The sequence below is a fragment of the Hyperolius riggenbachi genome, chromosome 9 (assembly GCF_040937935.1).
Source record: "Hyperolius riggenbachi isolate aHypRig1 chromosome 9, aHypRig1.pri, whole genome shotgun sequence".
NCBI classification, from domain to species: Eukaryota; Metazoa; Chordata; class Amphibia; order Anura; family Hyperoliidae; genus Hyperolius; species Hyperolius riggenbachi.
The window spans coordinates 264,857,403-264,883,353 of record NC_090654.1 but is presented as its reverse complement, the minus strand read 5'-3'; the positions used below and the strand labels follow the sequence as shown (position 1 = coordinate 264,883,353).

The following is a 25,951-nucleotide window of genomic DNA, read 5'->3' as shown; positions in this document are numbered from 1 at the left end:
CGTTCCAGAGTCAGAAGGGTCAAGCAGATAAGAGACGGTCCGTGGAATTGAAGTTTCAGCCAGGAGATTTAGTCTGGGTGTCCACTCGTCACTTGACCCTGAAGCAGCCATCTGCCAAACTGGGTCCCAGGTTTGTGGGTCCATTTCCCGTGACTAAAAGAATTAATAACGTCACTTACACCATTGATCTTCCTGCTAGCATGCGGGGCGTAAGGTCGTTCCACGTGTCCCTGCTTAAACCAGCAGTTCATGTGGGTCCCACTCCTCCTTCTCCTGTGTTGGTGGGTGACCAACCTGAATTTGAGGTGGAAAAGATTTTAGATTCACGCATGGTGCAAAACTCGGTACAGTATCTTGTACATTGGAAGGGGTATGGCATTGAGGAGAGACAATGGGTACCAGGGACGCGCATGCATGCCGATGAATTAAAAAAGAAGTTTCACACTTTACACCCGGAAAAACCTGGAAGGAGCTGTCCGGAGTCCACTCCTCGGAGGGGGGGGGGGGTTACTGTGAGAAAACGCGGAAGAGCCGCCGCCATGATCCAGCGGCAGGCGGCTCTTTCCGCGCACGGACGCGCCACACACGGAGAGGCAGCCGCCTCCCCTCAGCATGAGGCGGCTGTCTCCGTGCAGGCGTCTGCGGAGCACGGAGAAACCGCCGCGTTGGACGCGGCGGTTCGTGCGCATGCCCCCGCTGCGGAGGCACCGCAGAGCGGGGCTGCTGTGGCTGGGACTCGTAGTCTCTCAGGTTTCAGAGTGACGCGCGCACTCAGGCAGGATTTATGACTCTTAGAAAGGAGTCAGCAGACCAGGCTGGTCAGCTGACTCGAGCTCCACTTCTCATTGGTCCAGCACTTAGGGAGGTGCTGGGGGCACAACTGTGTATATATACTACTGGCTGTTCACTTGCTCCTTGTCTGGCGTTGCGATCACATATGTGGGAGCACCCAGATCCGTAGTCAGATCCGCAAGTGTGCCGGGACCAGCTGAAGCTGTAATCCTACACTTAGCTAGATTCTGTTGATAGCTAAAGTACTAGTTTGATTGTGATTATCTGTTATGACCTATTGCCTGCTCGACTATCCTCCTGAACTCTGATCTTGTACCTCGATATTTCTGATACTCTGTTGCCGAACCCCGGCTCGTTCCTTGACTCTGCTTCTGCCTCCTGATTTTGTACCCCGATATATCTGATACCCCGTTGCTGATCCCTGCCTGTACTTTGACTCCGCCTTTGCCTCCTGATCTTGTACTTTATCTGTCCTTGTGTGTACGACCTGGTTTGTCCGACCTCGAGAACCGACCTTACTGTTAGAGGCGGTTCCTCGCTCTGTTAGTGATCCTTCCTCCTGAAGGTTACTTTCAGTCTGTCCTTCCTACTGTCAGTCTGACTCCTCCCGTCTTGGAGAGCTCAGGTCTGCGGAAGGAATCTGTGTAGTACTCCTTGCTGCACTGAGGCCTAGTCCTCTAAGTGTTACTGTTACACCTAACACTACACTCTACTCAGGTGAACAGAGGTTAGCTAGTATATCGGATTATCAGTGATACTGCAGATCACGTATAATCTGGTATACATCTGTATTCCCAGTGATTCTGCAGATCACTGGTAATCAGATTCTCTCTGTGCTTCACCGATCGTTACACAAGCAAACAAAAGGGACTACTAGTACCCTTTAAGATAAATGCGGACAAAGGTAAACCAAATATATATATATATATATATATATATATATATATATATATATATATATATATATATATATATATATATATATATATATATATATATATACTCTGCAACAATATTGGTCACACATACCTTTACAGATGGATAAATAGGCTGCCGAAAAGTCCCCTCTGAAATGTAAGGCAAGGCAAGGCAGTGCGCTGCATCAAGCCGCCTCCAGGACGAGCGATACCGCCAGCATCCACGCTGACACCCGCTCTGGCGTCCCGGAAGACGGCCGCTGGAAGTCTTATCCAGGCGGCCAATCGGCAGAAGTCTCTCATACAGGGAGTGCAGAATTATTAGGCAAGTTGTATTTTTGAGGAATACTTTTATTATTGAACAACAACCATGTTCTCAATGAACCCTAAAAACTCATTAATATCAAAGCTGAATATTTTTGAAAGTAGTTTTTAGTTTGTTTTTAGTTTTAGCTATTTTAGGGGGATATCTGTGTGTGCAGGTGACTATTACTGTGCATAATAATTATTAGGCAACTTAACAAAAAACAAATATATACCCATTTCAATTATTTATTTTTACCAGTGAAACCAATATAACATCTCAACATTCACAAATATACATTTCTGACATTCAAAAACAAATCAGTGACCAATATAGCCACCTTTCTTTGCAAGGACACTCAAAAGCCTGCCATCCATGGATTCTGTCAGTGTTTTGATCTGTTCACCATCAACATTGCGTGCAGCAGCAACCACAGCCTCCCAGACACTGTTCAGAGAGGTGTACTGTTTTCCCTCCTTGTAAAACTCACATTTTATGATGGACCACAGGTTCTCAATGGGGTTCAGATCTGGTGAACAAGGAGGCCATGTCATTAGTTTTTCTTCTTTTATACCATTTCTTGCCAGCCACGCTGTGGAGTACTTGGACGCGTGTGATGGAGCATTGTCCTGCATGAAAATCATGTTTTTCTTGAAGGATGCAGACTTCTTCCTGTACCACTGCTTGAAGGTGGTGTCTTCCAGAAACTGACAGTAGGACTGGGAGTTGAGCTTGACTCCATCCTCAACCCGAAAAGGCCCCACAAGCTCATCTTTGATGATACCAGCCCAAACCAGTACTCCACCTCCACCTTGCTGTTGTCTAAGTCGGACTGGAGCTCTCTGCCCTTTACCAATCCAGCCACGGGCCCATCCATCTGGCCCATCTAGACTCACTCTCATTTCATCAGTCCATAAAACCTTGGAAAAATCAGTCTTGAGCTATTTCTTGGCCCAGTCTTGACGTTTCAGCTTGTGTGTCTTGTTCAGTGGTGGTCGTCTTTCAGCCTTTTTTACCTTGGCCATGTCTCTGAGTATTGCACATCTTGTGTTTTTGGGCACTCCAGTGATGTTGCAGCTCTGAAATATGGCCAAACTGGTGGCAAGTGGCATCTTGGCAGCTGCACGCTTGACTTTTCTCAGTTCATGGGCAGTTATTTTGCGCCTTGGTTTTTCCACACGCTTCTTGCGACCCTGTTGACCAGAGCAGGGACAAGGTCCTCCAGCACCCAAGGCTGAGACACCAAAGTGCGCCCCTCCATCCCTTCCACCCCAGTCGTCATACACTGATTGCTATTAGACTAAGAGGCGCCACAGGGCCCACAACCTCCCCAACACATTAATATCTAGTTATCTGGCTTGCAGCCACTGCTATGTATCCCCTTTTCTTATTTCTCTCTGCTTCATACACAATTAGGAATGACAACTAAATGAATTGTGCGCCCCCTCCGACACTGCGCCCTGAGGCTGGAGCCTCTCCAGCCTATGCCTCGGCCCGGCCCTGCTGTTGACTATTTTGAATGAAACGCTTGATTGTTCGATGATCACGCTTCAGAAGCTTTGCAATTTTATGAGGGGCTGCATCCCTCTGCAAGATATCTCACTATTTTTGACTTTTCTGAGCCTGTCAAGTCCTTCTTTTGACCCATTTTGCCAAAGGAAAGGAAGTTGCCTAATAATTATGTACAGCTGATATAGGGTGTTGATGTCATTAGACCACACCCCTTCTCATTACAGAGATGCACATCACCTAATATGCTTAATTGGTAGTAGGCTTTCGAGCCTATACAGCTTGGAGTAAGACAACATGCATAAAGAGGATGATGTGGTCAAAATACTCATTTGCCTAATAATTCTACACTCCCTGTAGTGCTGCAAGAACACTAAGACTTCCGCGTTCCAGCTTCAGGAACTAGGCATCGACATCACTACTGCCCATAAGGTGACGGAGGCTGGGAGAAAAGGAAGGGCAAACGAGTGCGTGATGTGTGGGCACATATATAAACCCCTATCAGGGGTCGCAATGGCCAGACTAAGCGGGAGAGGCTGAACCCGCCGCAGTGCGAGTTTTGAGATAAAAATAGGCGAATAAAAATAAATAATAAAAAAGATAAAGGGAAAAAAAAAAGGGGGGGGGGCTGTCCATTCGAGGGCAGACAAAAAAAGAATGGCTGGAGGGGCGGATTTCTTTAATTTATTATGTGGCCTGTCCAATTGGGTTCGGGGAGTGGAGCCAAACCCAGGGGTATGCCGCCATTCTCTGTCCAGGAAAGAGGGACAAAGGGCTCTATTCACAATCATTTTCCGCATGCGGAAATGCACTTGCGGTAAATTCCCGACTGAAAAGAGACCATCTTGACGTTCACAAAATTGCATGCATGGACATTTACCACATGCGTAAAATTTTATGCATTATCCGCATGCGTAAAAAATGCGGTAAAGGTCCGCAAAAGTCGGTAGTTCCCGCAAAAAAAAAAAAAAAAATTCACAAAAAAAAGGGGCACCTTATTTCTGACTTAACTACTAATTTTTTATCACCTACTAGTACTTGGTGATATATTTCGCTTCCCATTGACTTAAATGGAGTCTGCAGCCTTGAGTGCCGTGTTTGCTGAACTTTAATTGTTTTTTTTTGGACAAGTTTTTTTATGCCACTTTTTTTTCGCATGGTTTCCGCATGTTTACTATATAATTACGAATGTTTCCCAAAATTTGTACGCATTGTTCCCGCATGCGGGAAACATGTGGGACATTTTTAGTGAATGTGGAAAAAATGCGGAAATTAGCACTGGTGGTAATATAGCGGTAAAAAAATCTCTTACCGCATGTGTGATTGTGAATAGAGCCCAAAATACTGAAAGAGGGACAAATGAGGAGGAAAGAGGGACAGAGGGACAGGGCTCCCAAAGAGGGACAGTCCCTCCAAAAGAGAGACAGTTGGGAGCTATGTACTTCAACGCCCCTACACCCCTCCCTTATTCCCACAACCAACCTCTCCCATGCTAATATTTTGCTTTGGCAACATGTATTTGGTCCTGCAAATACAGCTTTTTTGGATTTGGATAAGGATAGTTGGGGGAGAGACAGGGATAGGATGGAAGGTACAGGCAGGGACAGGAGGGGAGGGTACAGGCAGGGACAGGAGGGGAGGGTACAGGCAGGGAGGGGAGGGTACAGGCAGGGAGAGGAGGGGAGGGTACAGGCAGGGAGAGGAGGGGAGGGTACAGGCAGGGAGAGGAGGGGAGGGTACAGGCAGGGAGAGGAGGGGAGGGTACAGGCAGGGAGAGGAGGGGAGGGTACAGGCAGGAAGAGGAGGGAAGGCAGAGGCAGGGACAGGAGGGAAGGCAGAGGCAGGGACAGGAGTGAAGGCAGAGGCAGGGACAGGAGGGAAGGCAGAGGCAGGGACAGGAGGGAAGGCAGAGGCAGGGACAGGAGGGAAGGCAGAGGCAGGGACAGGAGGGGAGGCAGGGACAGGAGGGGAGGCAGGGACAGGAGGGGAGGCAGGGACAGGAGGGGAGGCAGGGACAGGAGGGGAGGCAGGGACAGGAATAGGAGGGGAGGGTACAGGCAGGGATAGGAGGGAAGGTAGAGGCAGGGACAGGAGGGAAGGTAGAGGCAGGGACAGGAGGGAAGGTAGAGGCAGGGACAGGAGGGAAGGTAGAGGCAGGGACAGGAGGGAAGGTAGAGGCAGGGACAGGAGGGAAGGTAGAGGCAGGGACAGGAGGGAAGGTAGAAGGAGGGGAGGGTACAGGCAGGGACAGGAGGGAAGGTAGAGGCAGGGACAGGAGGGAAGGTAGAGGCAGGGACAGGAGGGAAGGTAGAGGCAGGGACAGGAGGGAAGGTAGAGGCAGGGACAGGAGGGAAGGTAGAGGCAGGGACAGGAGGGAAGGTAGAGGCAGGGACAGGAGGGAAGGTAGAGGCAGGGACAGGAGGGAAGGTAGAGGCAGGGACAGGAGGGAAGGTGGAGGCAGGGACAGGAGGGAAGGTGGAGGCAGGGACAGGAGGGAAGGTGGAGGCAGGGACAGGAGGGAAGGTGGAGGCAGGGACAGGAGGGAAGGTGGAGGCAGGGACAGGAGGGAAGGTGGAGGCAGGGACAGGAGGGAAGGTGGAGGCAGGGACAGGAGGGAAGGTGGAGGCAGGGACAGGAGGGAAGGTGGAGGCAGGGACAGGAGGGAAGGTGGAGGCAGGGACAGGAGGGAAGGTGGAGGCAGGGACAGGAGGGAAGGTGGAGGCAGGGACAGGAGGGAAGGTGGAGGCAGGGACAGGAGGGAAGGTGGAGGCAGGGACAGGAGGGAAGGTGGAGGCAGGGACAGGAGGGAAGGTGGAGGCAGGGACAGGAGGGAAGGTGGAGGCAGGGACAGGAGGGAGGGTAGAGGCAGGGACAGGAGGGAGGGTAGAGGCAGGGACAGGAGGGAGGGTAGAGGCAGGGACAGGAGGGAGGGTAGAGGCAGGGACGGGAGGGTAGAGGCAGGGACAGGGGGGAGGGTAGAGGCAGGGACAGGGGGGAGGGTAGAGGCAGGGACAGGGGGGAGGGTAGAGGCAGGGACAGGGGGGAGGGTAGAGGCAGGGACAGGGGGGAGGGTAGAGGCAGGGACAGGGGGGAGGGTAGAGGCAGGGACAGGGGGGAAGGTAGAGGCAGGGACAGGGGGGAAGGTAGAGGCAGGGACAGGGGGGAAGGTAGAGGCAGGGACAGGGGGGAAGGTAGAGGCAGGGACAGGGGGGAAGGTAGAGGCAGGGACAGGGGGGAAGGTAGAGGCAGGGACAGGGGGGAAGGTAGAGGCAGGGACAGGGGGGAAGGTAGAGGCAGGGACAGGAGGGGAAGGTAGAGGCAGGGACAGGAGGGGAAGGTAGAGGCAGGGACAGGAGGGGAAGGTAGAGGCAGGGACAGGGGGGAAGGTAGAGGCAGGGACAGGGGGAAGGTAGAGGCAGGGACAGGGGGGAAGGTAGAGGCAGGGACAGGGGGGAAGGTAGAGGCAGGGACAGGGGGGAAGGTAGAGGCAGGGACAGGAGGGGAGTTAGAGGCAGGGACAGGAGGGGAGTTAGAGGCAGGGACAGGAGGGGAGTTAGAGGCAGGGACAGGAGGGGAGTTAGAGGCAGGGACAGGAGGGGAGTTAGAGGCAGGGACAGGAGGGGAGGTAGAGGCAGGGACAGGAGGGGAGGTACAGGCAGGTAAGAGCCTCTGGAGCTAGTCTCTGCACTGATGCTGCACTCACCTCTCCACCATATTTGTCCTCCAGTATCAGCTGTCAGTCCGCCCCGCGGAATGATGGGATTGTAGTCCACACTCCGCTGTACTGCTCCGCTCTACTTCCTGCCCCTTTGCTGATCCTGAAGACAGGTGACGTCACCCGCGCCGCTCCTCCCACAGAGCAGTCAGGCTGCGACGTCACGTAACCCGCTGGGTCACTGTGACGTTGTAGTGTCAGAATGGGCAGCCCTGCAGATTGGGCATCCCCGCATGCGCAGTAGGAGCCTGCGACCCATTCAATTGTGCAGCCACGAAAAACGTCATAAATATCTCCGCTTCCGCACTACGTACACTCCCGAAATTTTCAGGGGGGGTAGGGGACCCCCAGATCTAGCTCTGTGCCGAATTGCAGCCCCCGAGCCCCGCTGGTTTCCGAGACTGATTGCAGCAAACCTATCTCGGGAACTAGGGGGCTGCAATTCGACACAGAGCTAGATCTGGGGGTCCCCTGGCTCCCCTGAAAATTTCGGGAGTGTACGTGGTGCGGAAGCGGAGATATTTCAGGTAAATAATGTCTAACTTCCCACTGAGCATGCGTGATACTCAGTGAGGAAGGCTGCTTCCGGGCTGCCCATTCTGACATTACAACGGCAGATCTGGTCTCCGATAAGATGGCGGCCCGACCTCATGGCGCCATGCTGCTGTAGTCCCCCGACCTGCGTGAATACATGGAGGTTGGACGGTCTCCGGGAAGATGGAAGGTGAAGAGGAAAAGGCGGGGTTGGGGGCGGATCTACCGGCTTTCCAGGCTCTTCTAGTAACTTCCACGGCCGATAAAAGTGCCGACTGGTGACACATTCTGCGGACAGAGAGACATGGCCAAGTGGGGAGAAGGAGACCCGCGCTGGATTGTGGAGCAGAGAGCCGACGCTACTAATGTCAACAACTGGCACTGGTGAGAACCCCTCCCCCATCATCTATCTATCTATATATAGCCTCTATACCTAGTACTATATACTACTGGCACTGGCGAGACCCCCTCCCCCATCATCTATCTATATATAGCCTCTATACCTACTAGTACTATATACTACTGGCACTGGTGAGACCCCCTCCCCCATCATCTATCTATATATAGCTTCTGTACCCACTAGTATTATATGCTACTGGCACTGGTGAGAACCCCATCCCCCATCATCTATCTATATATAGCCTCTATATACCTACTAGTACTATATACTACTGGCACTGGTGAGAGCCCCTCCCCCATAATCTATCTATAGCCTCTATACATACTAGTACTATATACCACTGGCACTGGTGAGAACCCCTCCCCCTTCATCTATATATAGCTTCTATACCTACTAGTACTATATACTACTGGCACTGGTGAGACCCCCTCCCCTTCATATATCAATCGATATTAGTCTATATCTACTGATATGTACTACTGGCACTGGTGAGACCCCCTCCCCATCATATATCTATCAATATAGCCATGTGTATATATATTTATCCACTATACCTCCTACTCTATATCCTGTGCTGTATATTGCTGGCACTAGTGGCACCCCTTTCCTGCTATAAACTCACACACATCTATTACTGTTTATACCAGAGGTGCCAATCAAAAAAACGAGCTACTAGGTAGAATCTGCCTACAGATGCCAGCTACAACTGCAGAACTTGCACAGTGGAAGTCAATCAGTGATCGCCACAAGCTGCCAGTCAATGCATATCATAGAGTCCTCCTTGGTAAACCAGAAAGAACAGTGCTTGTCCAAATAGATTCACAGTATCCTACTCAAAATATCATGTTCAGTGAGCGTCAACATTTTACTCAGCAGTAGCACACATGCTTTTAAATGTATGGCCGTCCACCTTGCAACGTCGTAATCCTCTACACTGCTGTGCACACCATCAGCACCAAGCTCATCCCAGTCAAAGAGACCATATGACACATACGTCACTAAGGCAGGCAGTGTTTGGCAATCTGGTAAGACCCCTTTCCCCATAATATGCTATATATGTATATATCACTGTCTACACTGTGTTGCATACTGCTGGCACTGGTAACAGTCCCTCCCCATTGCATATATACATCCACTATATCTGCTATTCTGTATCCTATGCTGCATGCTTGTTTTGGGTGTGTGATTCAGACACTACTGATGACAGAAAGATCAACAGGACTACCAGGCAACAGTTTTTTTTTTTTTTTTTTTTTAATGAAAGAAATATAGCCGCCTCCACATCCCTTTCACTAAAGTTATACATTAATCCATTGATTTATATCATGTCATATGTGAGTGAAGTAAGTATTTGATCCCCAAGCAAACAAAGCATGACTTAGTACTTGGTAGAGAAGCCTTTGTTGGCCAGAACAGCAGTACAATGATTCTTGTAGTTGGTCAGGTTTGCCCATGAGGTATTTTGTCCCACTCCTCTTTACAGAAACTCTCTAAATCCTTTAGGTTTCTTGGCTTCCGCTTGGCAATGTGAAGCTTCATAGGAGTGAGAATTTAGAGACTGCCTGCCTAGGCCGACCTTAACGTAAATCTGAAGCGTAATTACAAAAAAAAAAAAAAAAAGATACTTACCTAAGGCAAGACAAGGCTCTGGGTCCTGTAGAGCCTGAGTGCGGGGGGCTCTGTACTGCACATGGGTAAGAGGGTGCTCGCGTGTGCGCCGTGTGGAGCGGCCGGTCTTGGGGAGGCTGAGTGCTTCCAAAGCCCACTCGCAGGGGAAGAGAGCAGTCTCCGACCCATGGGGGAGACTGCGGGGGAAAGATAGGACAAGGAGAGGAACAGGAAGGCTTTATAGGAGCCAGAGCCTTAACCCTACTTATGGTGCCCATGCATGGTACAATTTTTTTTCATTTTTTGTTCGATTTATTCCATTAGGTCGAATATATAAAGATTTTTCCAACATGTCCAATCTGATTTTTTTTTTTATTGAAAAAAAAACGGGATAATAGATTATTTTTTTCTTGATTGAAAAAAAAGATTCTTTTAAACTTTCATTTGATTGTTTTGGTCGGTTAAATGGGAAAATTGAACCTTTTTATTGTACCGTGAATGGACACCTTTAGGTAAGTATCTGTTTTGGGTTTTTTGGGTTTTTAAGCTTCAGATTCCCTTTAATGTGCTTCCTTGGAGGTACTGCATGTTTTGTCTCATACTGTCATTCTAGAAGACCTATCTTTAGTGTTCTGCCAGAGAGAATGAGTTTCTCATCCAAAACTTTCAGGCTCATTAGCCTCTCAATGCTGTTTTCTGTACCGGTCGGAGAAAAACAGTAGCCAAGCAAAAAGTTTCCACTCCCATGATTCTTGTCTAGTGATGGTGTTCTTTAAGTTATACTCAGTATTTTTCTTCTGCCAGACACGGCTGTTCAAGTTGATGCCAAGGAGCTCTATTTTGGGATCATCTGACCACAGCACTTTCTCCCAAGCCTTCTCTAAATGACCGTACACTGGAAAACTTAAAGGGAACCTGAAGTGAGATGGACAAGGAGTCTGACATTTATTTAATTTTAAACCATACCAGTTGCTTGGTAGTCTTGTTGATTTTTGCTGCCTCCAATAATTTTATCCACAGACCCTCCCTGAACAAGCAGATTTCTGACAAGAATAGCCACGTTTGTTTCAGGTGTGGTTCAGACACTGATACCAGAATGGTGAACAGGACTGCCAGGCAACTGGTATTGTATAAAAGGAAATAAATTATGGCAATCTCTCGCTTCAAGGAACTGCGAGCACCTCTCATGGGCATGCCTTTAAAGTGAATGGGAACCGAATTTAAAAAAATGAGACAGATACTTACCCAAGGAGAGGGAAGGCTCTGGGTCCTATAGAGCCTTCCGGCTCCTCTCCTGGTCCCCTCGTTCCAGTGCTGGCTCACCCGGTAGCAGTATTTGACTAAATTAGTATGGTGCAGGTTTACACATCTTGTCCCGTATGTCCTTTAACCTCCCTGCCGTTATAAAAATTTGCTGCGCACGGCAGGGAGGGTGTTTTTTTTTTTTTTTTAGCATGTAGCTAGCCTAGCGCTAGCTACATGCTTCCCCCCCCTCCCTGCGGCGTCCCCCCGAATGCGCCGATCGTCGCCGGCGCATATACCCATCTGGAAATCCCGTTCTGAACGGGATTTCCATGAGGGCTTCCCCTGTCGCCATGGCGATGGGCGCGATGACGTCATCGACGTCGTGACGTCAGAGGGAGTCCCGAACCACCCCTCGACGCTGCCTGGCACTGATTGGCCAGGCAGCGCACGGGTCTCGGGGAGGGCACCCTCTGATGCGGCGAATCGGCGCGGAGCGGCGGCGATCGTAAGTTACACGCAGCTAGCAAAGTGCTAGCTGCGTGTAACAAAAAAAAATTATGCAAATCGGCCCAGCAGGGCCTGAGGAATCCTCCGCGGCAGGTTACCCCGAGCTGAGCTCGGGATAACCGGCAAGGAGGTTAACAGCGCTTTGTTCTTAAAGGAAACCAAAGAGGAGTTAAGTTAAAAGTTTTATACATACCTGGGGCTTCCTCCATCCCCACCAATCGCTTCCATGCCACCTTCCTCAGTCTTCTCCAGGTCCGGTACTGGGTCCCGTACCATCGGCCAGTCTGAGCAAGCGCAGTGCGCTCTCTCCGGCCCAGAATAGTATTGCGCCTGCATGGGAGTGATCCGTGCGGATGGGGCTGGAGAAAGCCCCAGGTATGTATAAAACTTAACTTTACTCGTCTCTGCTACGCTTAAAAAAAACAAACTCCCAGTATGCTTTCAAGAGAATCTGAAGGCAAAAAAAAAAAGATACTGATACTTGACTAAAGAGAGGGAAGGCTCGGTCCTATAGAGCCTTCCCTTTCCTCTCCTCATCCCCTCGTTCCCCCACAGGCTCCTCCATTTAAATCTCCTGCTGCGTGAGGCTTTTGAAGTCTTTGGGATCACTCGGGCGTCTCTGCACACGCGCAAGATGCGCAGTATGAAGCAGCCCATCTTCGGGAGCCTGAGTGCTCCTGAAGCGGAAGAGATCATTGATTCTGCTAATGGGGAGCCAGCGCAGGAACGACGGGAGGAGGAGAGGAATGCGAAGGCTCTATAGGACCCCAGAGCCTTACCTCTTCTTAGGTAAGTATCTGTTTTTTTTCTTCCAGCTCAGACTCCATTTTAAAGTCCACTAATGTAGCTGTCAAAATAGCAATGGTGCTCAGTCCAAAGCAAACTGAAATAAAAACCTCAATCTGTCCCTGGTTACTCTTAATCGCTTGCCGACCGCGTCACGCCAATGGGCGTGGCCGCGGCGGCAGCCCCAGGACCAGCTAACACCGATTGGCGTAAAGTCCTGAGGCAGCAGTTTGCAGGAGATCGCGCGCAGGGTGCGTGCGCATCCCCTGCTTGGTGGGCGGAGTGGAGCTCCGCCTTGTTACACGGCGAAACCGCTGTGTATTTACATGTACAGCGCTGCAATCAGCAGCAGCGCTGTACTGGGGACAGCCGTGTCACACGGCTGTCCCTCTGGGGTACAAGAGAGCGATCGGCTCTCATAGGCAGAAGCCTATGACAGCCGATCGCCATAATTGGCTGGCTGGAGGGAGGGATAGATTTTAAAGAAACAGTGTTTTTTTAAAAAACAAACAAACAATAATGTTTGTAAAAAAAAAAATAAAAAAAAAAAAATGGGGGGAGCGATCAGACCCCACCAACAGAGAGTTCTGGGGGGGGGGGGGGGTCACTTGTGTGCAGAGTTCGGCCCTGCAGCTTGGCCTTAAAGCTGCAGTGGCCAATTAAACTGAAATTGGCCTGGTCACTAGGGGGGGTTTAACACCATGGTCCTCAAGAGGTTAAAATCCTCGCGATGTGTGTATCAAACTCCCATGTTAGAAGAAGCACTGTCACCACACCCCACACAGGTGGGTTGGGTTCATGTAGCGTATGATAAATAGCCTCTATGGTCTGACTAGTGCAGCGGCCATCCGAGTGCCACTGCTCTAGCATAGGCGCAGGGGTGTCATTGCTGCACCAGCATAAGCACAGGAGTGGTCATGGCTGCACCAATCTGGACACAGGGGTGCTTGTGGCTGTCCTCTGATCACTGCAGCTATGGAGGAGGTGACTGTGGTCAGGATGTCACCTCGCCTCTCAATCATGTGTGGCATACTGTCTGGCTAGATGTAGAAATTGGGGTGAAATTGTCCTCGCGTCTCGAATGTCTACGTTGTATGTGGCCAGATCTGCTGATCCTTCTTTAAGTGCCACTTGTCCTTGTTATATGTACTGGATTCCTCTTACCGGTTTTGGTTGTGACATGTCCCCAGTGTGGTTCTGTTGGTCTGATTTGATGCCATTATCTGTGTCTCCTGGCAGGACGGAGAGGGACGCTTCGGGGTGGTCTAACGACAAGCTGAAGGAGCTGTTTCTGGCGGTCAGGGTGACTGGGGAGGAGGGCTCCTGTGAGGTGACAGAGGTCAATAAGCTGGACGGAGAGGCCTCCATCAACAACCGCAAAGGCAAACTCATCTTCTTCTATGAATGGGACGTCAAGCTAAATTGGACAGGTGAGCGTGTAATTCCATGCCAGACTGAGGCATTGCTGTCCCGGGGGAAGGTATTATGGTCGCACAAGGGTGGGTATAGGGGACAGCAAATGCCTGAGGAACTGGGGGCCATGGTAGAATCCTACATGATGGAGAGCGCCTCCTGGCAGCCTGATGGGAACATTTGCAGTATTGTGCAGCACCACATCAGGGCATGGGCGGGTAGGCATATTCTCCACCCACCATAATTTCCTTCATGTAACAAGTCATGCCATTTTGTCTATCCCCTCCCACTTTCTTCAAGTACAGTGGGTGGGGTTACCATGGTAGGCTAAATGTGGTGGGTGGGGTTCTTGCCCTGTAATCGGTCATGTGGCGGGCAGGGTGATATTCCTGTAATTGGTCATGTGGTAGGTGGGGTTATTTACCTGTAGTCTGAGGTGGTAGGTAAGGTTCTTGCCCTGCAATTGGTCATGTGGTAATTGAATTTATTGTCCTGTAATCAGTTGTGTGGTGGGTGGGGTTATTGCCCAGTCTGTAATCAGTCATGTGCTTTGTGTTTGCAGGCGAAACAAGTGCAGGGGTGAAATATAAAGGACACGTAGAGATCCCCAACCTCTCCGATGAGAATGACCCCAGTGAGGTGGAGGTAAGACTTGTCTGCATATACAGACAAATATACAGTACAAATCACAGTAACCCCCTTAGGTTTACAGCTGTAGATTCTAAATCATAACTTGTAATCAATTTGGTTTATAAAAATTTCCCCCAACCCACCCCTGGCCTCACCTGTACTAACTATTCCCCCTCCCCTATATCCTTCTACATAACTAGTCTCCACCTCTGAAGTTACACTCCTGCCGATCCTCACCTCTACTGTGCCCCCGCCCCCTCTGCATAACGCTAATCTCCTCCCCTGAGGTTATAGTCCTGCCTGAACTCACCAGTACTGACTGTGCCTCACCCCCTCCTGCATAACTAGTCTCCACCCCTGAGGTTTTACTCCTGCCTGTGCCCCACCCCCTCCTGCATAATTGTAGTCTCCACCCCTGAGGTTGTATTCCTGCTTGGCCCTTACCTGTACTTGCTGCGTTTTCCTCCTAGTATCAAGCTAGCCTCCATTTCCAAGGTTTATCTGACAGCTGCTTCTTGTGCTTGCTGCAGATCAGAGTATCCCTGGCGAAAGATGAGCCTGATACCCGACTGATAGAGCTGATGCGGAGGGACGGCGTTCAGAGACTGCGAGAAGCCATTGCGCAATACATCTCCACACTTAGAACAGGTGAGACTCTGAGGCTGACTCCGCCCACTATGGTAAATAGACATCAGGGCATGGCCTGACCTCGCCCAAAATGTTATATATGGGCATGTGCTGACCTCGCCCACCATGGTATATAGGCATAAGGGCATGCGCTGACCTCACCCTCCATTGTATATGGCCATTAGAGGCTGCATCAATAGGCATCAACTCAGTAGCATCTTCTTTACCATCTGTACTATAAACCATGGAAACTGTTTTTCTGAGCGATGATCAGTGGAATACGGCGGCATGCACTGAGCTTGTATTAACTGGAGTTCCTCAGGGGTCCCCAACCACCGGGCGGGTCTGGCCTTTTTCCCCCGCGACCGCTGCTCCTGTTACCTTATGAGTTGGCGGCCACTTCCTTTCTTATATGTCCTCGTAGCCCCTCTCCTCTTTGCAGCATCTTCAATTACAGCATCGCGTCTCACGGCTGCTGTAAGGAAGGGAAGGAAGCAGGGCAGCGGTTCTCATGGTAACGGCGATGCATATCGCCGCTACAGGAAGCCGCTATCCCACTTCCTTCCCTTTCTTACTGCAACTGTTGGATGCAATGCTGTAATTGAAGATGCTGCAAAGAGGAGAGGGGCTATGAGGACATATAAGAAAGGAAGCGGCTGCCAACTCATAAGGTAACAGGAGCGGTGGCCGTGGGGGGAGGGGACACCTATCCTAGCTGCACTGGGGTAGCTATACTAGCAATACGGGGTAGCTATACTGGGCTAACTGTACTAGCTATACTGGGGTAACTATAGTCCTTCTACAGGGGCAACTGTATTAGCTACCTATACTGGGGGCAACTATACCTAGATACCTACTTACCTATATACTACACTCCAAATCGGGGAAGAAGGGGGGGGGGTGGCTGCCGCCACTATCCCCGGGCCCCAGAGAAAAGTTTGGTTGCGATAGCGGGCCCCGGGCTGAAAACTGTTGGGGACCCCTGCTCTACAGGCCCTGATCTATTCTGTGATACGTACACATTACCGATTGTAGCACCATTTTAATGCCTCAGCTTGTCACCCCAGTTTTGTATGATGTAAGCTTTTATCTTGCTTATCATGACCGTAAACTAGCTGCATTGTTTACTTATCACTGCTAGAGATTAGTCTTCACAGCTTGTGCCTTTCCTTGTAAATTGTTTGCACTACTTATCATCGCTTTGCAAAACTTGCCTGCACTTCAGCACACACTGAACGGGGGCTAGTGTTGAATTATTTCTTTGTGTAAACTGTGATACAGATGCCAGTATTTTTCATAGTACATTACAGCAGAGGAACAACTGGTAATGCAGGTATGTTGCATTGTTAATCAGAGCCTACTTTTCAACAAATGTCACTATAAATGTACAAACGCTTTGAAGCTTATGGGGAAATGTATACTTGGATCGGCAGCCTGAAAAAGCGAAGGTAAGCATTACTGATTACCCAGAATCCTCTGTGTGAGCGGATGTGGCTGATCTTTCTTGAGCTCCAGCTGTATTGTGTATAGAATCCATTTCTCATTTATTGGTATTCAGCCCAGTGTTTTGTTATTCCAGAGTTCACCCAAGGAATGATCCTGCCGGCCGCCAATGGCGTCTCCCACACGGCGGCCACCGACGTGCAGAAGAAAGCCCACACAAAAGAGGTAATTCCCGTCATGTGACACGTTGGCAGTTTCTGGTTATTGCAAATGAGATGCAAGTCGTTCTGAGTTGATGCCGAATTTTATGCAGCTTTAAAACGGACTAGTGGAATAAGGCCGCTGCAAAATGTGAGTGGTTTATTTTCAGGCTGCATACATTTACATGAAATCTAGATTATTTAGGAATAATTTGCATCTTCTTCACCATCCCTGATTGTAAATACAGGAAGTGACTATCTGGTTTCCTGTTTATTAGACGCAAAACACAAAATCTTCCACTTGTCCGAACACCGGCGTGAAGATCCCCACGTGTAAGTTCTCCATGAAGGAGATGTTTATGACGTCACCAGAGGAGCTGTACAGAGTTCTCACCTGCCAGGAGGTAATGTCCACAGGAGGGCGCCACCGCTCACTTGCTGCAAAAAGGGGGAGGGGGTGGAGCTGAGCCTTGTGTGCCTATGACCAGGAGGCGGTCTGGGCTGTGGATGGTTATTGTGGCATGGGGTATTGGCAATGGGAAGTTCCTGTTCTCAGTTACCCAACCCACTTGTGTACTTTCACCCTAACACCACTGCCTGTCCTAACTCCTCCCATTTTCAGACCCAACTGCTACCAATTCCTGTACCTTTACTCTTTCCCTGCCTCTACCTAGCAGTATCGTGTACCATCACTAGGCCTGAAAGATAAATCGAAATCGTGATCACCAAGATCACAATTTCGGAATCGTCAAAGCGGCAATTATCGCGATCCCGTCATTTCCACATGGGGAAGTTTAAAGAAGTGGCTTCAAACTTCCCCAAAGTCCCGGCGCGTGCGGACCGCAGCGTTGGACATACTTTCCGCACGAGTCCAATGCTGTCCATCCTCTATCACCATCTGCCGGCTCTCGTGCTTGGCAAAACTCCGGGTTCCTGTATGTCACATGACATACAGGAAGTATTCCATGCATTAGAGCCTGCAGGAGGCAAAGTGGATAGACTGCCATCGCTGGACTCATGCTTGAAGCTATGTCCAGAACTGACGCAGCTTGGGGGACAGAGGAGACACAAAGAGAAACAGAGCGGGCACAGAGACACAAAGGGGACAAGAGAGAGACTCAGAGGAGGCATAAAGAGGCAAAGGGGGCACAAAGAGAGACAGGGGGACAGAGGGGGAACAAACCGGCAAAGAGGAGGAACAGAGCTTGATTTGAAGTAAATCGTGAATCGAATCGAAATCGCAATTTCGGACAGAAATCGCTCAATTCAATTTTTTCCTAAAATCGTTCAGGCCTAACCATCACCCATTCTTTGCATCTACTTCGCAGCGTTCTGCTCCTTCACCCCATCCCAGCCTGCTTCCTAACCATAACTGGAAGTTTTCCTTGCTGCCCCCTCCTGTCTTAGTCCTTTGTCAGTGCCAGATCGCTCCCCTTGTTTGTCTGTGTTAATAACGTTTTTTTGTTTCCTCTGCAGCTGGTTCAGGGATTTACACATGCACCGGCCATTGTAGCAGCAGAAAAGGGCGGCAAATTCCAATTGCTGGGAGGAAATGTCAGCGGGGAGTTTGTGGAACTGGTAAGTGTGATTTGTCATTACTGGCCTGCTGTAGAGGGGAAGCTTTTCTTGGGTGTGACGCAGACTGCCTGTGTCGTGTGTCACAAAAATCCCCAGCTTTTGTGAATGGGGCAGACTGGGGGCACAGAAATCCCAGCTCTCATAAATCTGCCAGCCTCTGTTTTTCAGGTGGTGCTATCTGCCCCTCTGCTAGCTGGCACTAATCTCCACACTACACTGATATCTTCCTTTGTGTTTTGCAGGAGTCGGAGAAGCGAATAGTCATGTCCTGGAGGTTCAAGACTTGGCCAGCAGGTGGGATATTGTGGGTTTTTGTGTTCCTCTGATTGGTAGCCTAGTCTCTCTGGTGGTCTCTGCTTGCTTGTGTATGTGTGTGTTGGCACTACTTCCACTGGTTAGTGAGTGGTCTATTAGTGCTTTCTTTCCCACCTGAATTTAGTAGCCATGTAATCTGTGCTGGGAAAAAAACACTGGTGGAAGTACCCTTGGGCTTTGTTCACAACTAAAATCGAAATTGCTGACGGACGCATTTTGTGCGATTGAGTTTTTCCTCTTCCCCCCCCCCTCCTCCTGGCGCTTACCTGCGTGCTACAATTCTGTGTAAAGTGGTTTTTCTAAGCGCTTTTGCAGAGCGATCTTTCTTTTTTCACTTCCTGATGCAAGTCAGGAAGTTAACGCTTTGAAAACAATATTTTTTAGCTTAATTTTGTGCACAGATTAATTGTCAGAGATGTGTTGTACCTTTATGCTCCCCGATGTGGAGCATGACAGAACCCCAGCGTTGCATATAGATAAAGAAGCTTGGGCTACTCTTAACAAACATTCATCACATCCGTCCGCATTCAGACCTAAAGTGCGCCATGCCCAGTGATGTATTGCCTGCTGGGGGGCCCCCTATACACAGCAATGTGCCCATAATTAGATGTCCAAGCAGCTGCATGATCACCTGTAACAGCCAGGGCTGTGGAGTCGGGCAATTTTGGGTGCCTGGAGTCTGAGTGGGGAAAAAATGCTCCGACTCCTAATGAATTTGTAACTGTAATTAAAATAGAAAATATGATAAAATGTTCTATTTCTCAGATAAGTCATTAAAAATAATGTATATATACAGTAATAGCTGTGCTCAGTCCACAAAAATGAAATAAACCAAAATTAGTTACTTGTGCTGCTTCAATAAAGCAGTCCCCGTATTTTTAAGGTCAGATATACACATCTGATTGTGACTGTATATATGATGTGTACACAGGAATCTCTTATATATACTAAATAACATCTATGCTGTAAGAATAAAGCCTGATGTGTAGCTGTGTCACTAATAGAGATGGTCAACGAGATGGAAATAATTCTGCATTGATGCTGATTTATGCAAATGTATGCACTCTCTTTGCTGATGAAATCAAATAATTTGATATGTTGGTAAAATTTGGTTTGGAGACTACAAATTAAAGGGTACCTGAGACGGATGAAAAGAAGTGTTATACATACCTGGGGCTTCCTCCAGCCCCCTTCAGGCTAATCAGTCCCTCGCTGTCCTCCACCACCCGGATCTTCTGATATGAGTCCTGGTAATTCAGCCAGTCAGCGCTGTCCGGCCGCATGCCGCTCCCACAGCCAGGAACATTCTGCACCTGCGCAATAGTGCTGCACAGGTGTAGTATGCTCCTGGCGGCGGAGTGTGTGCATGCGCACTACGCCCGACTGGCTCAAGTACCTGGACTCATAGCAGAAGATCCAGGTGGTGGAGGAGGACAACGAGGGACTGATTATCCTGAAGGCGGCTGGAGGAAGCCCCAGGTATGTATAAAACTTTAATTTCATCTGTCTCAGGATTACTTTGTTACACAGTAGTACTATACTCTACATATGCACTCCCCACAGAGCTGCAGGGAATCCACTAAGAATGCTGTGCACATTGAACACAGAGGTGTTGTCTGTCACCTATAAACCTTGTTCAGATTGTGCATGAAGAATGTGTAATAGAGGAAGAATCTCCTCATTCCCCTGCAGAGTACCTGCACCTCACTCTTACATGTACCCACACTTACATGTACCCACACTTACATTGCCTAGGGCCTGATAGATGTTTTTTGTTCCGGTCTGTACCTTTTACAAGTACTCTTACCAAGGACTAGTTTTTAGTCTAAAGGGAATAAATGTAGTAGTCTACATATCCTTCTCACTTCAGTTGTCTTATAAAATTCCTAAGCGTTGGCAGTTAAGAGACGAATTTCATGTTACATACTTTTAATCAACAAAATTTAATATGCAAATTAGGAGTAGGAGTCGGTGGAATCCTAAACTGAGGAGTCGGTGGATTTTTGTACCGACTCCACAGCCCTGGTAACAGCAACTGCTGTGTGGCCATACATGCAAAGTTCATTCTTGGCAACTCCACGTTTTCTTCAGCTAACGCTTTGCGCCGTCACCGCCTCCCAAGGAGTGCTGTCTTTCCGAGAGTGAACTCTTTGACCCGGAAAATGCAAAAATACAATGTATTTATTCTTAAAAGCGTAAACGCAAAACGCCCTAGGTGTAAACAAGCCCGTGATGATTTAAGCTTTGATCAATTAACAATCACATAATGGAAAGTGATATGAAAAGTCCTAGTTCTGGTTGGAAGTATGTTCCTGAACTCGGCAGCCCGCCAGATCTGTCTACACACAGCCCAGGGAGGAGGGAGTAAACTCCGCCCACATCCAGGCAGCAGACAGTGAAGTCGCTTTGCATGCTTCGCCTTGAATGCATGTTTAATGTAAATTTGTATGTGGCTTGAAATTAGGCCAAACGGGCAAGAAGCTGTATACGGGGCTGGATTTCTGAAGAGGCCACAAAGGCCCAGGCCTTGGGAGGTTGCAGCCCAAAGGAGGCAGCTGGACATGGAAGAGGGGTTGCTACATATGAGGAAGGAGGCTGTAATTTGAAGAGAGTGGCTGCAAATGGGAAACAACACAGAGGGGAGCTGCTCAAAGAAAGGGATCACCAGGAAAGTTGGCCTATGGGCATTAAAAGTATAAATCTCGCCTTGGCTGCATACAAATAGCATGACCTTTGCATTTGAGCTGTAAATTACTAGCATCTCATTGACTGTCTGTAGTCCCTAGGCTGACAGTTCTCCCCACTGATGCCCCCAGCACATAGCAGAAATGGGGGGGTAGTTAGTTAGTCCCTGGTAAGGTTTTGGCAGCAGTGCAGAGCCAGGAAGCTATGAATTCTGGGAAGATCCAGCAGTCCCAGGTAATGGGCGTGGCAGGTTTCCAGAGCTGGGAATCCTCAGGTGCACAGATCTTATAAGTGGAGTTCCTGAGAGACAGAAGAACTTCATCTATCTCCATCCTGATTGGTGAGCTGCTATTGGCTTACATGCTGCACCGTTAAGGAAAGGTGGGGGGGAAGGCTGCACATCCCTAAACACATGTTGCAATTGAATGGTTAATCGCACAGGCATACACCACCTCTGCCAGACTGAAAAATGCATGCCCTGCATCCAAGAAAAGTGCTAATATTTATTAAACTAGGAGGTACTTTAGCTTCCAATAAGGTTTGCATGCAAACTATATTATACTAGACACTTGCGCCACGGTGAGGCAGACCTCCGGGCAAGTGACCTAACCTAAATTTAAAACCTCGGGAGCAGCTAAGCAAGAGAAATGTGTAACTTACATTTGGTAGAACAGCGAAGAGAACGCCAGTGCATACCACTGAGGCTGCATCTGAAATGGCCACCAGCTCAGTGTACAGCACCTATATAGACTCTCTGCACACTTCACATTCAATTCAGATGCAAATCTGCTACTACTTATCATGCACACAGGAAACTCAGGAGGAGGGGCTGGGAGCAGCTAACCTGACAGTTACATAGTTACAAAGTTGGGGGGGGGGGGGGAAGGCTGCGCATCCCTAAACACATGTTGCAATTGAATGGTTAATTGCACAGGCATACACCGCCTCTGCCAGACTGAAAAATGCATGCCCTGCATCCAAGACAAGTGCTAACATTTATTAAACTAGGAGGTACTTTACCTCCTTATCATGTGCATGATAAGTAGTAGCAGATTTGCATATGATTTGCATCTGAATTGAATGCGAAGTGTGCAGAGAGTCTATATAGGTGCTGCACACTGAGCTGGTGGTCATTTCAGATGCAGCCTTAGTGGTATGCGCTGGCGTTCTCCTTACATGCTGCACGCATGTGACGTATATGTCTTTCCCCCTCACAGGACATCACGCCACCATCACACTGACCCTCTCGGAGAATGGCGGGGAGACTGAGCTACAGATGGAGGCGCGGGGCGTTCCGCAGAGCGAAGAGCAGCACACCAAGGACGGCTGGAAGAGATATTACTTTGATGGCATTAAACAGACCTTTGGCTATGGGGCGATGTTATTATAAGGGTGTGTCCGGATGGGGGGGGGGATATTTCTTTTTATAGTGTACAAATAAACTATTGTCTTGTGGACTGAAATTGCTATTTAATGTGGGGGAGGGGAGTCTTCATGTTTGCTTGCACTGAGCCCCAATGTCCGGGGAGTACGGTTGTGTATATGGTCAGGTCGGCCTGCCCGGCACTATGTATATTGTGACATCAATAAAGTAAGTTATGGATCTGAGCTGCCAGTCTGGCTCTTCCGTGGAAGGGGGTAGGGTTACCTTCATAAGGGACTACCTTTTTAAGAAAAACCTTGTTTCCTACCTTGTGGGTGGCTGGGTGGTGTAATGGTTAAGGGCTCTGCCTCTGACACAGGCGACCTGGGTTCCAATCTCGGCTCTACCTGTTCAGTAAGCTGCACCTATTCAGTAGGAGACCTTTGGCAAGTCTCCCTAACACTGCTACTGCCTATAGAGCGCGCCCTAGTGGCTGCTGCTCTGGCGCTTTGAGTCCGCCAGGAGAAAAAGCGCGATATAAAGATTTTTCCAACATGTCTGATCGGGTATTGAAAAATTTTTTTTTTTTCTTGATTGGAAAAAATATTTTTATACTTTCATTCGATCGTTTTGGTTAAATAAATGTGAAAATTGAACTTTTTTTTATTATTGTACCATGTATGGGCACCTCTAGAATGTCTTTTCTGCTTCCATTTTTTTTTCTCCTTGTAGGTTTTACACTGTAATTTATCTTTTTAGAATAGAGAAGAAATGCTTCATACCACTTTAATAGAATGTCACCTCCGTAACAGTCCCTCAGTGATGTCCTTATGTAAGGAGAGGTGATGATAAGGCACTCTGGAAGCAGCAGGCTCAGGTTTTGCATCTCTTGTGCTGCTCAGCATACTTGTGCCACTCATACCGTGCATCACTGCTGTGCACCAATCCTATGCAACTCACCTAACTGCAACACACATTTCCCACTCCCATGCATGCCTGCAGGATTTCTCAAGAGCTGCTCCCATGATTTGGAACTTCCTTCCACCCCCTGTCAGACTTGCCGCTGCTTTTAACACATTCAAGCAAGCCCTCAAAACCAGGGCTGTGGAGTCGGGCAATTTTGGGTGCCTGGAGTCGGAGTCGGGAAAAAATGCACCGACTCCGACTCCTAATGAATTTGTAACTGTAATTAAAATAGAAAATCTGATAAAATGTTCTATTTCTCAGATAATAGTCATTAAAAATAATGTATATATAGTAATAGCTGTGCTTAGTCCAGAAAAATGAAATAAACCAATCAAAATTAGTTACTTGTGCTGCTTCAATAAAGCAGTCCCCGTATTTTTAAGGTCAGATATACATATCTGATTGTGACTGTATATATGATGTGTACACAGGAATCTCTTATATATACTAAATAACATCTATGCTGTAAGAATAAAGCCTGATGTGTAGCTGTGTCACTAATAGAGATGGTCAATGAGATGTAAACAATTCTGCACTGATGCTGATTTATGCAAATGCATGCACTCCCTTTGCTGATGAAATCAAATAATTTGATATGTTGTTAAAATTTGGTTTGGTGACTACAAATTAAAGGGTACCTGAGGGATGAAAAGTAAAGTTTTATACATACCTGGGGCTTCCTCCAGCCCCCTTCAGGCTAATCAGTCCCTCGCTGTCCTCCACCACCCGGATCTTCTGCTATGAGTCCTGGTAATTCAGCCAGTCAGCGCTGTCCGGCCGCATGCCGCTCCCACAGCCAGGAACATTCTGCACCTGCGCAATAGTGCTGCACAGGTGTAGTATGCTCCTGGCGGCGGAGTGTGTGCATGCGCACTACGCCCGACTGGCTCAAGTACCTGGACTCATAGCAGAAGATCCAGGTGGTGGAGGAGGACAACGAAGGACTGATTATCCTGAAGGCGGCTGGAGGAAGCCCCAGGTATGTATAAAACTTTAATTTCATCTGTCTCAGGTTTACTTTGTTACACAGTAGTACTATACTCTACATATGCACTCCCCACAGAGCTGCAGGGAATCCACTGAGAATGTTGTGCACATTGAACACAGAGGTGTTGTCTGTCACCCATAAACCTGGTTCAGATTGTGCATGAAGAATGTGTAATAGAGGAAGAATCTCCTCATTCCCCTGCAGAGTACCTGCACATCATTCTTACATGTACCCACACTTACATTGCCTAGGGCCTGATAGATGTTCTTGTTCTGGTTTGTACCTTTTACAAGTACTCTTACCAAGGACTAGTTTTAGTCTAAAGGGAATAAATATAGTAGTCTACATAACCTTCTCACTTCAGTTGTCTTGTAAAATTCCTAAGCGTTGGCAGTAAAGAGACGAATTTCATATTACATACTTTTAATCAACAAAATTGTAATATGCAAATTAGAGGAGTCGGTGGAATCCTAAACTGAGGAGTCGGAGTCGGTGGATTTTTGGACCGACTCCACAGCCCTGCTCAAAACTGACCTCTTCAAGATGGCCTACCCACTTCCCTACTACACAGTAACGCTCCACTGAACACTTATTCTACAGCTCTAGTGTGTTCATCTCCCCTGCCCTTGTAAGCCTTTGGCAGGGTCCTCCCTTCTCTACTGTATTCTACATGATCGTGTGTTCCTTGTACTTGTAACTTGGCCTACCTCACCAGCCCAAAACTGCCCGATCATGTATTTTATACCATGTTTGCCTTGCATAGCTTTGTCGTATGTTGTATAACCTTGTTGTCTGTCATCCTTTGTATTTATTGTCCAGCACTGTGTAATATGTTGGCGCTTTGTAAATACAATAAACTCCTAACCAATCCCCCAAAACCCGGGATTCTGGGTCAGACCTGATGGACAAGCTAATTCCTGATACTTAGAAAGGATAGAAAACTAGAGGTCTGTCTGCAGGTATAACTAGAAATGCTCTCACCTTTGTTTTCAGTTACTTGTTCTTCCTAAAGTTATTCTGTTACATACTTACATAAAGAGTCCTTTGGTTAATCTAGTTGGTAAAAAGTTGTCCACCAGGAATGTGAGCTGCCCACCTTGTCACGGGAGACTCTTAGAGAAGGTCCTACGCTGTGCTGGCCTACAGTGATTGGTGCTAGTCACCCTCCTAGTTGTGTAATGTCATCCCAATCTGCTCACCAATGTACCCCGCTCTAGTGTTGGATGTGAGTGTGGTGGGTGTGGCCTGATCTAATCCTACATCTTCTGCTCGGTGCTGCTTACCGATGGCCTCCACTCTATGGTTGGATGTATGTGCGCGGTGGGCTTGATCTAATCATCTCATCTGTCTAGTTACTCCTGTGCTGCGGTCCATTTGCTGCCAATCTGTATATGTCACTGTGGATCCTCTCTGTGTTATTAGTGTC

General features: G+C 48.4%; 2 protein-coding genes across 3 annotated transcripts in view; one reads left to right on the top strand and one right to left on the bottom strand.

Annotated features, from left to right (window-relative positions):
• Nucleotides 1-7,534, bottom strand: part of VIPAS39 (VPS33B interacting protein, apical-basolateral polarity regulator, spe-39 homolog) — a 42,167-nt gene extending 34,633 nt beyond the window's left edge. For both annotated transcript variants that reach the window (XM_068254472.1, XM_068254473.1), the window contains exon 1: nucleotides 7,226-7,534. The gene's annotated coding sequence lies outside the window, so the exon portion shown is untranslated. The remainder of the gene's footprint in view (nucleotides 1-7,225) is intronic.
• A 306-nt stretch (nucleotides 7,535-7,840) lies between these two features.
• Nucleotides 7,841-22,816, top strand: AHSA1 (activator of HSP90 ATPase activity 1). The gene is made up of 9 exons (XM_068254471.1): nucleotides 7,841-8,155; nucleotides 13,557-13,747; nucleotides 14,293-14,375; nucleotides 14,891-15,008; nucleotides 16,567-16,655; nucleotides 16,909-17,034; nucleotides 18,107-18,208; nucleotides 18,451-18,502; nucleotides 22,426-22,816. Exons 1-9 carry the CDS (start codon nucleotides 8,076-8,078, stop codon nucleotides 22,596-22,598), a joined length of 1,014 nt encoding a protein of 337 aa, XP_068110572.1. The 5' UTR covers nucleotides 7,841-8,075; the 3' UTR covers nucleotides 22,599-22,816.
• Nucleotides 22,817-25,951: the final 3,135 nt, after the last annotated feature.

What these genes read in the sequence shown, in the direction of transcription:
- AHSA1 (XM_068254471.1), top strand. Translation starts at nt 8,076, where the DNA reads ATGGCCAAGTGGGGAGAAGGAGACCCGCGCTGGATTGTGGAGCAGAGA. An exon ending in GAGTTCTCACCTGCCAGGAG is followed by an intron (nt 17,035 to 18,106) that starts GTAATGTCCACA and finishes TTTCCTCTGCAG; the next exon opens with CTGGTTCAGGGATTTACACA. An exon ending in GCGGGGAGTTTGTGGAACTG is followed by an intron (nt 18,209 to 18,450) that starts GTAAGTGTGATT and finishes TGTGTTTTGCAG; the next exon opens with GAGTCGGAGAAGCGAATAGT.